The 15899-nt window shown below is 39.7% G+C and overlaps 1 protein-coding gene across 1 annotated transcript; it reads right to left on the bottom strand.

Annotated features, from left to right (window-relative positions):
* Window positions 1–2331: 2331 nt before the first annotated feature.
* Window positions 2332–14098, bottom strand: LOC123664512 (venom carboxylesterase-6-like). The gene is made up of 12 exons (XM_045599047.1): window positions 13816–14098; window positions 11990–12120; window positions 9401–9543; window positions 8558–8700; window positions 8251–8306; window positions 7782–7911; window positions 6971–7161; window positions 6600–6768; window positions 5736–5955; window positions 4344–4453; window positions 3600–3732; window positions 2332–2760 (listed from the first exon to the last, which is right to left on the bottom strand). The coding sequence occupies exons 1-12, from the start codon at window positions 14078–14080 to the stop codon at window positions 2595–2597; spliced, it is 1857 nt and encodes a 618-aa protein (XP_045455003.1). The 5' UTR covers window positions 14081–14098; the 3' UTR covers window positions 2332–2594.
* Window positions 14099–15899: the final 1801 nt, after the last annotated feature.

Genomic DNA, 15899 nt, shown 5'->3' with positions numbered 1-15899 from the left:
GTATCATCCGCATAGCAACGGTATAGTCGAACGCTGGCATCGCACATTAAAAGCCGCGCTACGCACGAAACTCTCAAGTACAAGGTCATGGATCGACGAGCTGCCTACTGTACTACTCGGATTACGAGCCACCCTACGCACAGACGCCGAAGTTAGCCCAGCCGAACTTACATACGGCTATAACCTACGTCTACCGGGTGATTTTTTCACTACATCGATACCTACAACTACGGACGACTATACTTACGTAAACAAGATAAGAACGGCAATAGAACAAAATAGACCGCAAGCAGCGACGACGCATCATAATAGCAAGCAATCTATTTTTATACATAAAGACCTACGCAACTGCAGCCACGTATTCGTTAGAGTCGACGCAATTAAAAAACCTTTACAACCACCCTACGAAGGACCGTATCGCGTAATAAGAAGAACAGAGAAAGTATATACGATACAACTACAAAATCGCGAAACTAACATCTCAATAGATCGTCTCAAGCCCGCTTACTTATTACAAGAAAACATACCTAACGATACGTCACTACGAAATAGTACCTCGCCACAGAATACTTCCGACAAGCCGCACGGCAGCGTGACATCACAACCGACCGCGAATAATAATAAAGTCACAACGCGAGCCGGCCGCTCCGTCAAGCTTCCAGTACGTTTCACTTGAGGGGGAGCACTGTGGCTACCTACCACATCGAACTATTATTACATAAGTAGTAATAGTAATTCAATGAGGCTTCAAGATAACTTACCTGATACCTTTACCATTTAACCATACCGATACCTTTACCATTTAACCTTACCGATACCTTTACCTCAAAAATACCTTCACCGTTCATAACCTTAACCATTACCGTTACCAAGATACATTGACGTGTTCGTGAAACAGAAACTACATAGCTCTGAAAAGAACTGTTGGAAAATAGCACAGCACACCATGCAAGCGGATGCACCAGCAATCACATGCACAGATCTTCACAGAAGTCTTCAAGCTAACTTGCACGTATTCTTCATGTATATCTTCACGAAGCACAATCACGCCGCCGCCGAGTGAAGTACACGTCAGAGATCCGTTCGCCGCGCCGATCGCCGCCGAAAAGGGCGAGACGCGGGAACGTATGATCTATTTATAGATATCGCTCCGCGCTACCGTGCCTCCGACTCGCGACGAAGCGCATGAGTCACCGACAGCGGCACGCGCGGAGAAAGAGAGCCACGCGCGAGAAAGAGACGCAAGGCTTAGACAAATAAACATCTGCGATTGGTCATAAAAACTTGTCGACTATTGTTATACTTACTTTTTTATTGTTAATTATTTTATATATATATTACCATTTTTTATGCAAATATATTCGATCGACACCTTCTGAGAAGACTTTCATTTCGACACTACAATAGTCCCTAAATATATTTTCTTTATATAAAAAAAAAACAATAAATTTCTTTAATTTCGCTGTTTCATATCAAAAATGTTACTTATTATAAGAAACATATACAAAATACAATTTAACAATTCAATATTCTTAACTTCATAGTTTCTTTATTACTTCAAGATGATACTGAGATGATGATTGAGACGGCGTTAATAGAAAAAATACAGTCGTCAGTTTTGTTATAAAGATGATATTCTGCCAGTTGAGCATAACGCGTTTGGGGTATTAGTCATGCAAAATAATTAAATAAATTATGAGCTGACGAGGGTGGGTTTTCGACGGTATCACTCAGGTTCAAATTTATTATTTAACTAAAGAGTCGTCCATTACTGTTGCACGAGGGGGAGGTGGAAGGTGGTCCAGAAAACATCACAAGGCCCCTCCTTGTGATGTTTTCTGGACTATATGTTAATCCTCTCAGTAATAGCGATATAATATGTAGTATTGCGCCCGCCCGCCGCCGGTAAAGTGTGACTGGGAGCTACAAGCCCCACGTATTTCGGCACGTCTACAAAGTAGATGAGCAGTATGACATGACTATTAGTACGTGTTTATATATATTTTTTGTTTTTTTTCATTACTTTAATCATAATTATGTGAATTTGTTTTCAGGACTCCTAATGTCTCGTCGTTTAAATTCAATATTATCGCATCTTTAGAAAATAGTGCTAGCGATACGGATGCCGTTTTTACTGGAAATTGAATTCGACGCGGATCTTATTCTAGCAAGGTGAGACTTTCTGAGAGCAATTGGTCACGAATGAAGAGCGTGCACGAACTAAGCGCTAGAGACTAGTGTACCATCAGAAATGCTTTTCCATTTTCTGACAATTGCTAGCCAGGAAGGTAAATTCATTCTTTCGTATAACTGTGTTCGTATTATGATAAATGTGATTTAATATAACTGTGTATTTTAACCGTACGAAGGGGTGACTTTTCAGCTTTATTACAAAACATTACTCAATGTGTATAAAAAAAATGATAAAGATTTTTTTAAAAACTTTATTATACCTCTCACAATACAAGATTATAATATACAAATATAAATTAATTATTATTAATTATCAAATGATAAACATCAGGTGCCGCACTAAACCTAGTAGGTTCCTTTACTTTGGCAGCAGCCTAGACTGCTTTGGATTCTCCCATGTCTCAGTAGGTGAGCGGGAACAGTTCCTCCCACACCCTCATGCGGTCCTCCTTCAAGTTGGTGTGCACGCCGAGCTCCGCGTCGACGCGCAGGTAGCTGCGCTTGTCCGGGAGCACGGCCGGCCACTTCACGCCCTGCAGTTCTGGGAGGTCGCCGTAGTTCGGGTCACTGGAATTTTGAAATAATAAATATTGTCAATGCTGCATAACAACTGACAACAATATCAACTTGACTATCGGGTAGGTTAGGTTTAACTGAGGTAGCCCATGCAGGAATAGTAAGTCTATAGACAGGTCTAGGTTTAACCCAGCCTCGGCCATGCCAATGATTATCCAAGCTTGGGCCAAGACTAGCTGACCCAGCCTTGGCCATGCCAATGATCACCCAACCTTGGGCCAAGCATAAAAACTGTAAATACAGTCCAAAAATAAAAACTGTAAATATAGTCTCACGCTTGAGCGCGAGGTCGATAAAAAAAAATCTTGTGCCAAGTCTGGCTAACCCAGCCTTAGCCATTCAATGTAGGTCCAAGCGTGGGCCAAGGCTGGTTAACCCAGTCTCGGCCATGCCAATGATTAATATCCAACCTCTCCTTATACAAAATACTATAAACGCTAAGTCGATATACTTTTTTAAATATTTACACAATACTCACACGGTCGTCTGTTCCTAAAGTAAGCAAATTAATGCTTTTGTTATAGGTAACAGCCGACTGGTATAGCTACATATATTATTTTTTTTAATAAACATACTTATAAATAATACATATATAAATATATAAATAATGTAAATATATAAATAAATATTTATATTACAGCCAGACTCATGGTGGGAATCGAACCCATAACCCTCGGAGCCGAAAGCAGGGTCACCACAAACTACGCCAACGGGCTAGTCGTATACTACTTCGAAAACCATAAAGTTTAAGAAATGTGCTCATTGAACTCGTGACCTCGGCTCGCCAATGTGTATATCACAGTATGTAGAGAGTGCTCCGCTATACAGACCCGTGCGCGGCGAAGTTGTGCCAGAGCGCGGTCATGGCGTCCGCGAGGCGCGCGTCGGCGCCGGCGCGGCCGACGTCCGGGAAGCGGTAGCTCAGCGAGAACAGGTAGATGAGGTCGTCGTGGTGCGCCGCGCCTGCGCGAGGGCGGCGGATACAGTCGTGTACCGGACAGGTGTGTGTGCGTGTGTGTGTGTGTCGGTGTGTGTGCGTGCGTGTGCGTGTGAGTGCGTGCGTGTGCGTGTGTGTGCGCGCGCGTGTGTGTGTGTGTGTGTGGGTGGGTGTGAAGTATTTTGTTAAATTAACAGTATCTACACATCACATTCATCATCACATCGCTGCTCCAATCCGCCAACCCGCATTGGAGCAGCGCGGTGGATTAAGCTCTGATCCTTCTCCTACATGGGGAAAGAGGCCTATACCCAGTACTGGGATATTACAGGCTGAAGCGTTACACATCACATTAACGAGTCCTGATGCCCCCTTTCTTATTTAATTCCTCGCCTATATTACTGTTTCTGATTGGGAAAAGTTACGTATTGACGTAAATTGACACGTTTAAACACTAGATACTAAAAACACATATGACATATTCCAAAGAAAAATACTGAACTCTATAAGTTAGGTCACCAGGTGATAGGCGGTGCACGGACAACGCTTGGTCTATGTGGTGCTAGGAACTTTACAAAAATCATATAACTTTTGTTATTTTTTTTTTTTTTTTTGTTAGAGATATGAAATGAATTACCGACGGGTTTATTCGTGACCGCGTCCTCGTAGTGGCTGTGGTTGCCGATGTACGCGAACTCGTAGTACCACACCGGGTGCGGCGAGTGGCGACACATGAGGTTCACCAACCTGAAAGTTATATAAATAATTTCACCCGGAGCATATTATGTTAACCATTAATTGAAGTTCCTCTTAAATGACTAAAATAGAATCACAAATGAGTACGTAATATGAATAAGTAATGGACCGTCCATTCTCTTTCAGTAAGTTCATGTGTACATCGAGTATATCGAGTCTGCGGTCACCAACCCGCCTGCCCAGCGTGGTGACTATGGGCAAAACACATGAGTTCACGTTATTTTTAGCGTAAACTTGTGGAGGCCTATGTCCAGCAGTGGACTGTATAGGCTGTAATGATAATTGAAGTTCCTCTTAAATGACTAAAATAGAATCACAAATGAGTAATATGAATAAGTAATGGACCGTCCATTCTCTTTCAGTAAGTTCATGTGTACGTGTATATCGAGCTTTATTGTATAGGCAGAATTTTTCGAAGGGGTAGAAACTGTTTTATGGTCAATTCTCAGATATTCAGCTATCGTAACTGCTTAAATGTCAGCTAGCTTCACTTTTTCAAAAATGTCGTCACGTTTATCTGTAACTGGTAAAATTTCTTGAATGGAAACGCTTAAACCAATTTTGGGCTACTTTTACTGACACTACATTGGGTCTCATTGGTCAAACGTCACGAAACAAACGTTACAAAACAGCTTGACACATTTTTCCCTTTTTTTAAAGTAAAACTTAAAAATGTACTGACTTTATTCGTTGGATTCACCCATTTTGACGGATAGAAAAACAAATAAAAAGTGCCGGGAAACTGTTTATCATTTTTAAAATGTCACCTTTACATGATATCAAAACCAGTCAGATACAAACTACACAACAAATAAGATTTTATTGCATCTTTTTACTAGAAAATACGAAAAGACTTTTTCCTCGACCCATTATTATATTATGCTACTAGCTGACCCGGCGAACTTCGTATCGCCTAACAGAAACTTTATCGTATGGTATTAAACTTCAAATTGACTTTTAAGTATTATCACAAATCTTTTGAAGAATTTTTCTCTCCGTAAGAACCATCCTCGTACTTCAAGGAACATTTTAAAAAAAGAATTAGCGAAATCGGTCCAACCGTTCTCGAGTTTTGCGCTTAGCAACACATTCAGCGACTCATTTTTATATTATAGATTTACTCAAATTTATGTCCGTGAGGCACAGGTAGTTAAACTATTAAAGAACAGCTGTTACTCATATATAATAGCAGGCGACAATCACGACACGTTGACATCGACAGATATACAATAACCTCCTGTTAGCAACATATCAAGAATGAACTCAATCTGACCTGTGCACGGGGAAGCTCTCGATGGAGTCAGCGTACAGCAGGCCGAGCGCGCGCTGTCCCTGCTCGTCGTTACGCAGCGGCCGGTCGCGCAGGTAGGCGGCGCGGAGCGAGCGGGTCGCGTGTGTCCCTTCAGGGCCGCGAGGGAGCAGGAAGGAGACGGGGGCCACGGACTCCCACTGGGCGTTCATCTGGTCAAGTAGCGTCTGGTTCCTCAGCACCGCTGTGGGACAATTAATTGTCGTGTGAATAATTAAACATTAGAGCTAACTCCAGAAAAATCGACATGACACTCCACATTTAAAAAATAAAAACTTTTTTTTTATGTAACTGTGCTGTGTGGTTACGGCATCAAAGAATATAGCCACCCCCTCTCTTCCCGTGGGTGTTGTAAGAAGCGACTAAGAGATAACACAGTTCCACTACCACCTTGTACTTTAAAAAGCCGACCGATGGCGGGATAACCATCCATCTGCTAGCTTTGAAATACACAGGCCAAAGACGGGCAGCAGCGTCTTCGGTGCGACAAAGCCAGCCCTGCGGTCACCAACCCGCCTGCCCAGCGTGGTGACTATGGGCAAAACACATGAGTTCACGCTATTTTTGGCGTGAACTTGTGGAGGCCTATGTCCACTGCGAAAGGCTGCTGTGATGATTTGATTGATGAAGTTCTCAAAGACGTCTATTAATTCTCAATAGCCAACAATTTTAGTACTTTATTAATTTAAGCACAAGTTGCAAACTCTTGGTAATTGTCGACGTGAACCTGGACATATTCTTTATATATGTATACCCACCATACCCAAGACATAGTTTATTTAATTAATTTTGTGTTAGCAGCTTTACTTTCTAACAACTGTTACTAACTGAAAGCCATCCAGAAGAATTCGTCTGTCGTCTGACTGACGATGTAAGGCACGGCGTGCATTTTGCCCTGTTTGATTGCGTCTGCGGGGTTCATAGTTAGAAACCTTTCTTGTCCGAAGTCCTTCTCTATAACCGGCTCCCAAATAAGAACGGGATCGAAGCCAAATTCCTAAAAAGATGTACTTTACTACATATGACAGTTGTATTGAATTATCCGAGGTAATACATATATGGAAGTATAATCATATCACAAAAAATAAAGATTTAGTTTTGTTGTTCAATAAACTCTAAAATCGTAAAACGAACTTGGAACTACAATGTTTCCCTAAATGTCCTTATTCTTTCGTCACTCATTCTCGTTTACAACTCACATAGAAACCGGACAGCGAGTCTCCGAGTTCCCTCCACGGCTTAGTCTTCAAGCAGTCGATAATAACTCTAGAGTTGTTAGTGGGACAGTTCATCAGCTCCGCCTGCTTGACCGCAAGTCTGTACATGTTGTCAGGAGTGGGAGTGTTAAAGATGGGCGAGCCGCTCATCGATATACCGCGATGGAACAGACCTGAAAGTAATATTTTATTCATAAAGTTTCTTTTGAATAAGTTACTGCTTGGCTATTATGAAGTAGCGTAAGTTGTGTCATCTAAGACTCCCCTCGTTATTATCAGATCTTCTAATCTAATCGAGATCTTCTAATGGTAAAATTGCGATACGCAAAATTGAACTGCATTTGACTACGTATTCAAACATATACTCTTTAGGTCTCTTATTTTATAATTTAGATTACTTTACTATTAAGAAGATTTGAGTTCAGAATATGTGCGCTTGTTCTGTATAAATTAAATGAACTCTTTATTTTCAATTATCTGGATTGAGACCACGTGTAAACAAAAGCAGCTTAGGACGCCCTCCGGCCTGCTGGACCGACTATCTACGTAAGATTGCCGTTGAAGAATGGATAAGGATAGACCATGATGTTTGGCGCGAACTTGGTTCACCAAGTTCGGCTTAAGCAGGTTAGGCAAGTTAAGCTTCTACCTACGTCCAGCAGTGAGATGGTACAGGCTGAATATAACAATAATTTATTAAACATTATACATATTTACAATTCACAACTTAAGAACTAAATATTTACAGATAGTTTTGGTATAAATATATTTACCTTGGCTGAATTATATTTACCTTTCGACATAGGTGAGATCATATGTAGGATGACGCTGATAGATCCAGCGCTGCAGCCAGCGATAGTGACGCGCTGCGGGTCGCCGCCGAACCCTGCGATGTTGCGCTGGACCCACTTGAGTGCCGCCACCTGTTCATAGCGACACGGGGTCAGCAGTGTAGCTTTAGTCAAGCTACACTTTTTATAAGTGTAGCAGACAACATTTTTATAATTAAACATTTTATAAATGTGTTATATTAACGAAGTTTCTAGATCTGCAGCTAAACAGCGTTTGGTATCGAACGATAAAACTTCTTCCGTTTACTAAAATAAACTTATTCCGACAAAAACGTCGTTTTCAGACTTCGAGACTGTTACTGTGAAATGTGGTCACAACGTAAACTTGTCGACCGATCAATTCGACTGCAAGGTGACGGGAATGTTTGTTTGATCTGTTTTATAATTGATCTTAACAATCAAACCACGAACCTGGTCCTTGAAGCCGTTGTTGCCGGGCGCCAGTTCGTCGCCGGTGCTCAGGAAACCTGCGGGGTATTAGTTACGTTAACAAATATGTTTGTCTTAACTTATTCAGCGTAGTATTCAGACGATAGACACGCATTTGTATGTTTTATAGCTTATGTTGTTTCTTGATGACACACACATCTAATAGTGATAATATTATTGGATCAGATCCAGCAGCTTACGAAAACTTTACTGTTTTCATATCCCTAGAAGATTGTAGGTATCAAGATCACATATCACACGTATATATATAGGTATATGGAATGCTCACCGAGCGAGCCGAGCCGGTAGTTGATGGTGACGAGCACGAGGTCTCGGTCCAGCAGGTAGTGCGGGCCCGCGAGGTCGCTGCGACCCGTCATGGAATAGAACCCTCCGGCGTGGATGAACACTATCACCGGTAGGAGTTCTTTTCTGAAATCAGCGTTTTATTTGTATAGTCGCTTTTGTAGTTCGAACAGTAAAAAAATATCATTGTAACTTAATAAATATTCTTCTTTATATTGTAATTTGCTGCTGCGGTTACGGCAATAAAGAATATAGCCACCCCCTCTCTTCCCGTGAGTGTCGTAAGAGGTATCTAATGGATAACACAGTTTGACCACGACCTTGGAACTTAAAAAGCCGATCGATGGCGGGATAACCATCTAACTGTTGGCTTTTAAATACACAGGCCGAAGACAGAGCAGCGTCTTCGGTGCGACAAAGCCAGCCCTGCGGTCACCAACCCGCATGCTCAGCGTGGTGATTATGGGCAAAACACATGAGTTCGCACTATAATGTCTGGCGCGAACTTGGCCTATATCCAGCAGTGCACTGCGGTAGGCTGAAGTGGTGATGATGATGATGATATTTTAATTTAATTCTAAATAATTATTATTGATTTCTTTTATGCGGGCTAATATAGGGCATTGAAAAAGCGCCGCATCTCTAGTAGGATCAAGTCTGAAATATTTTAATGAAATCATTGATTTTCTGTCAATAAGTTAATTAAGGCATTTCAGACGTCAGTCTGCACTCGAAGCTGGGCTTAATTTGAAAATTAAAAGCATTAAAAAACCAATAAAAGGTATACTTTTGAATGTAAATGTCAGTAGGAGCAGCAGCATGGTACCTGTCCCTCTTCAGGGGCGTGTAGACGTTGAGCGTGAGGCAGTCCTCACTGACGGGGTAGTCGGGCGGCGCGGGCAGCGGGCACGCCGGCCCGTCCGCGCGCGCGTCCACCGGGGACGGGTAGCGTTCGATCAACCGCGGAGGCTGAAAGAGACGTCGAGACTTGACACTTAAATATCATCATTATAAATGTTAGCTGGTTTGCACCCTACCTGTCAGAAAGGAAACAAAGAGTGGTGTTAAGGGGTTACGAATCACCGACGTGTCCCACAGGGCTCTCTCCAATACAAAAGTCTGTCGTAAGCGGGATCGAACCCGCGACCACCAGCGCAATAGCCAGCGCTGTGACGGCTGCACTAACGCGTCGTCAATAATAAATATTTTGATGTTCTTTTGTTTTGCTTCATATCTCCATAAAGACATTTCTAAACGAACGAAATCTTGTTGGTCTGTACAACAATACATAGAATACATTAGGCCTTACACTACATCATTGACCTTGTATTTTATTATGTTAAAGATTTCTGTAATATTTCTGGTGACTCATTTATTATTTGCGAAATAAATATGACAATTATGTAAACAACGTGTTATCACACGTTCAGAATGATCGGATATAAACGCCGGAATTCAAATGTACGGTGTTCACTCTGCGTAACGTAATACTTGTTACATGTAAAGTATACCTATAGCTTCATAATAAATAACATAGATTCTGACCGATTATTTTTATTCATAAAAATATTTACATTGGTTCTTGTGATAGTCAAAAGCCTGAGCCACAATGAACCGATGTGCTCGTCCATTATTTATTCCTTAAAGCAAACTATACATAAGAAACCTTAAGTCAATATATAACCTTCGAGAAATTTATATATATTTAAAAAAAAGTAACAAGAAAACACTGCAGCATAAGGAGGATATGTGTGTGTGTGTGTGTGTGTGTGTGTGTGTGTGTATGTATGTGTTTATGTAATACATAATTTAGAGCACCCCCTCCCCCTCCCCCCAAACAAACGCGCAATAGCATAAAATGGATTGCATCAAAGCATAATAAACACTACGCAAAACATCGAGATCAACTACAACTCTGAGTTTCTTGAAAATCCAGAAAAGCTTGAGAGTAGGCGTTGTTGACAATTCTATATGCTGCCGCCAGCTAAGCTTATCATCTAATAGAACACACCACAAGAACACCACAAAATCGGTCACAGACGGATGGCATGTATGGACCTTAAGTTCCACGTTAGGCGTACTCGTTTTAGCGGTAGTCAATTGTAAAAACGTTGTCTTTTTAATGTTTAAATTTAAAACAAAATAAATAAAATTGTTTTACTTTCATAGGGTCATGGATTACGGTTTGATAATTGGGGTTAATTGTATGAAAATTTATACTTAATCAAATGTTTGCTCGCAAACAACAAAGTGAACTGACTTCAGTTACATCGAAAAGCAATACAAAGTAGGTCGACGAAAAAATGAAGGAAATACGGCTTATCAAAGATTACTTAAAATGTAGTTATCAGATATCGATCAAATTTAAATGGAACAACAAGACAAGCTAAGCTTTAAAGCTTTTAAGCTTACCTTGTCTAAAGCATTAAATAATATAATATTAATTCTATTTCCTTGTGTCTGTCTTGTTTAAAGCTTTACCTTTCGATTAAAGTAAGAATCATCAAAATCGGTAGACCCAATAAAAAGCTGTGAGGAATAATACAACGTAGGTCGACGAGAAAATACGCGTTACGAGATATAACTGGGAAAGTACTTCAGACCTCGATTAAATTTAAATGGAACTAAATGGCAGGAAATAAAAATACTTGTGCTACTTAAATAATTGTGTTTGCTGGCAAACGAAAAAAAACCGACTTCACTTACATCGACAATTAATACAACGTAGTAAGACGAAAAAATAGTCAAATAAATACACGTTATCAAAGATTACTCAAAAAGTAGTTATCAGATCTCGATGAAATTTAAATGTGACCACATGATAAACATCGGCTTTCGATTAAATTAAAAATTATCAATGTCGGTACACCCAGTAAAAATTTATGCGGATTTTCAAGGGTTTCCTCTCGATGTCTCTGGGATCCCATCATTAGATCCTGGTTCCCTTATCCATGGTACCACAGCTGTGATATCTGTTTTCCAACAAAAGAAGAATTATCAAAATCGGTTCATAAACGACGAAGTTATCCCCGAACATACATAAAATATATATATAATAAATATATATATATATATATATATATATATATATTTTTCTTATTTATTCGACCAAACCTCCTCCTTTTTTGAAGTCGGTTAAAAAAATTCATTTACATAAATTGATTTCTTTGCGATTATAAAATTTTAGACTGTTTTTAACCGACCTCAAAAGGAGGAAGTTACTCAATTCGACCGCTTATACATATAATTATATACATACCTATTTTTATGAATGTTCGGGGATAGCTTCGTTGTTTATGAACCGATTTTGATAATTCTTTTTTTTTTTTTGTAGGAAAGGAGATATCCCAAGGGTGGTACTATAATAAGGAAACCAGGATTCGATGTTGGAACCCTCGAGAATCGTGTGTGGTACCTGGAAGCGCAGCTCGCCCACCGGCGGCGCGGCGTATCGGATCCCGCGGTAGCTCTCGAAGAGGCGTCCGTAGCGGGTTTGGTTGAACCCACCGCGGAACTCGCCCGCCGCCGTGCGCACCATCGGCTCTGCTAAACAGTCCACACATAGCACTCGTTACTCGTCACGAGTCAGGCTGTCCTATACATACTATTTATGACGCCGCGTTGGCGCAACGGTTACAGCCATGGATTGTACCTGTTGCGCTGGCGGTTGCGGGTTCGATCCCCGCACACGACAAACATTTGTATTGGCCATACAGGTGTTTGCCGTGGTCTGGGTGTTTGTGCAGTCCTTGTGGGTCTCCCCACCGTGCCTCGGAGAGCACGTGAAGCCGTTGGTCCTGGTTGTTATCATGTACACCTGATAGCGATCGTTACTCATAGTAGGGAATATATCCGCCAACCCACATTGGAACAGCGTGGTGGATTAAGCTCTGATCCTTCTCCTACATGGGGAAAGAGGCCTATGCCCAGTAGTGGGATATTACAAGCTGAAGTAAATATAAATATGGAGACTATAAATGAAATAGTTATGGAACATGAGTGTACAAATTAACAGTTGAAACTGCAGATAATAATGTTTTAGGGTTTTCATGCGTTGTCCACAGATGTATGTTTACCGCTAGGTGCCGGTCCGGTGCGATGTCATTGCTATCACCTCTTAGCTCTCGCGACGCGTCCCTGAACCCGTTCCCCAGCCTCTTGTTTACAGTTTTATCGCCACTTATCGAAATCGCGGTCACTTCTGACTCATTCACTTCCCTTATCACCGGTATCATGATAAATAGCAGCTATTTTGATATGTCCGATAATCTCAATAGGTAAACAAACCCGATAAACTCAATAGGTAAAAAATCATAACAACAAACAAAATACCTATTTATATAATTGAATATATATTTATATATACATATATATATATATATATATATATATATATATAGTATCAACTCTTTGTTTTTTAAATAATAAATCACAAATTCGATAGTCACTTGATATAAACAAGCTATATTAGGATATGTCTATCATTTGTGGAAGTGCAAAGCATATTTATATAATACTATTAAACGAGCAATTCTTGTATACATATATATAGAATCTGAATCTCGGAAACGGCTCCAACGATTTTCATGAAATTTAGTATGCAAGAGATTTCGGGGGATATAAATAAATCTAGCTAGGATAGGATTCATTTTAAGAAAATGTCGTTTTATCCCAGTTTTTAGACAATGAAAAAAATGACTAAAATATCGTTAGAATACGAAGGTAAATTTTGCAATTATCAATAAAGTTATAATAAATCAGGGAAATCGACCGAAAAGACCACGGACCAAATTCTCAAATTTCCAGATACATTATTATTTTTTCTTCTTTGCACTCGTTATTTTTTATTTAAATAGCCAGTTCTTATTTTTTATTAATATGTCGGTAAAATCGAAAAATATTATTCATATTTTATCATTATTATTTTTTTAATTATTTTTTTTATTTGTCTTTTTTTATATTTATTTATATTTTTTATTACTGTCGGTAAAAAAATATTATTCATATTTTATAAATATGTAATTCGTATTTAAATATGATTTCCAAAAAAACACGATTTACTAAAAATACCGAGCTCGGTCACCCGGGTACTCTTCCTTAAAATTTGGAACAGCCCGACCGGGGAAATATTTCAACCTTAAACTTTACAGAACAAAACAACCAACATCACTGCTCTCAAGTAGTCCCCGTAACCTGTTCAAATAATTATTTTGAATTACACGTAACATGTTCTTAACTCACCTGCACCTTGGTCATGATTGTGGTTGTGTTTTTTGCCGTGGTCGTGGTCGTGGGATTGGTCATGGTCGTGGGCATGATCATGGTCGTGGGCACGATCATGGTCGTGGGCATGATCATGGTCGTGGGCATGATCATGGTCGTGGGCATGATCATGGTCGTGGGCATGATTATGGCCGTGGATATGATCTTGGTCGTGGTCGTGGTCGCGAGTGTGGTCACAACTCGCGAGGGCGACCAGGAGCAGCGCGACAAACAACGTCTTCATGTTATGCTCGGAACTTTACTGAACAGGAAAATAATTTAGAGCTCCTTATATACTTACACATCCGCTCGACCGCGGACTTATTCTATGACCTGTTATGTTATCTCCACGTTTTACACTATGAGTATACTGCGGTCTGTGGGTACGCGTCGCTAGGAACATATGTAGGTAGCGAGCAGAACGATCGCTGTACAGCAAACGTGAGCAACACATTTTATGAAAGAAAATATAAACAACATTGAATTGTAAATCATGCTACAAGAGTTAATAATTTAACATTTAAATAATGATCCTCTTCAACTGCTGTCACAATTCTGTAAAAGGAGATGTCGTAAGCATTGCAGGGGCAGGTCAATGTTTGTATTTTATCTCATACCTACGCATAGATTTTTTAATAAATACTTGTATTAAATAAATTTATCTGCCTTGTGCATGTGGGTGCATTTGCGGAGGCAAACAATTTGTTTGTAAACAACCGCTCGCCAGGGACGGGGCGGTTGTCTTCGTGTCACTTGTAAAAGATTAAGCGAGCTGGCGATAAGCAAAGGAAAACATAATTACGAAGTAGCGCGTTGAACTAGTAATAATATTATAAATAATTTCAATGATAAAAAGTGTGAAATACTTGTCAACATAATTGTGTTTGCTCGCAAACGAAAAAAAACCGACTTCAATTACATCGACGAGTAATACAACGTAGATCGACGAAAAAATAGTCAAGTAACTAAGCGTTATCAAAAATTACTCAAAAAGTAGTTATCAGATATCAATAAAATATATATGTATATATAAATATATATGTGACCAGATGACAAACATCATCTTTCGATTAAATTAAAAATTATCAAAATCGGTACACCCAGTAAAAAGTTATTGCGGATTTTCAAGAGTTTCCCTCGATTTCTCTGAGATCCCATCATCAGAGCCTGGTTTCCTTATCATGGTACTAAACTAGGGATATCTTCTTTCCAACAAAAAAAGAATTATCAAAATCGGTACACCCAGTAAAAAGTTATTGCGGATTTTCAAGAGTTTCCCTCGATTTCTCTGGGATTCCATCATCAGATCCTGGTTTCCTTATTATGGTACTAAACTAGGGATATCTCCTTTCCAACAAAAAAAGAATTATCAAAATCAAGTTATGCGGTATAATACAACGTAGGTCGACGAAAAAAGCGTCAAGTAAAAACGCATTATTAGATATAACTCGAAAAGTAGTTGTTAGATCTCAAATAAATTTAAATAGGACCAACTGACACACACCACCTTTCGATTTAAAAAAAATTGTCGAAATCGGTCCAACCAGTCTAAAGTTCTGATGTAACATACATTTAAAAAAAAAATACAGTCGAATTGAGAATCTCCTCCTTTTTTGGAAATCGGTTAAAAATAAAGATTGGGCGGCGGGTCGTGAATACGTCGAGTAAGGTTAAGTTTTAATTTTTTAATACTAGCGCCGTCCTGCGGTTTCATTCGCACTATCTTGACAGTAATTTGCTTATAACAGCTTTAACTTACATACCAGCTAAAGTTCTAAATATATATATTTTTACTTGTATCGCTCTCATCGAGAACCCTAAAATTAGTTTCTTTGTAAATCTTAATAAATAAAGAAAAACCCGATCAAAAATGCTACAATTATAATTGAAATACGCATATGTACCTATCTATGTATATATTCAGTGTATACAATCGTAATAATCAACCACGCAGGTGCATTAGTAAATTTAAAAATGTGTTTGAGGAAAACGCATGTTCTCGCGGGGAAACCCGCGCCGCCGCGCGCGGGACTGTGTGAGCCTGTGAGGACCATAGATTATAC

The sequence above is a fragment of the Melitaea cinxia genome, chromosome 22 (assembly GCF_905220565.1).
Source record: "Melitaea cinxia chromosome 22, ilMelCinx1.1, whole genome shotgun sequence".
NCBI lineage: Eukaryota > Metazoa > Arthropoda > Insecta > Lepidoptera > Nymphalidae > Melitaea > Melitaea cinxia.
The sequence above is the reverse complement of the archived record's forward strand: the minus strand, read 5'-3'. Positions and strand labels throughout refer to the sequence as shown.

Excerpts from the sequence above, each read along its gene's own strand:
- LOC123664512 (XM_045599047.1), bottom strand. The coding sequence starts at position 14,080 with ATGAAGACGTTGTTTGTCGCGCTGCTCCTGGTCGCCCTCGCGAGTTGT. Across the intron at positions 8,701-9,400 it reads ACGCCCCTGAAGAGGGACAG|AAAAGAACTCCTACCGGTGA; the intron begins GTACCATGCTGC and ends CGCTGATTTCAG. Across the intron at positions 5,956-6,599 it reads ATTCTTCTGGATGGCTTTCA|CGGTGCTGAGGAACCAGACG; the intron begins GTTAGTAACAGT and ends ATTGTCCCACAG.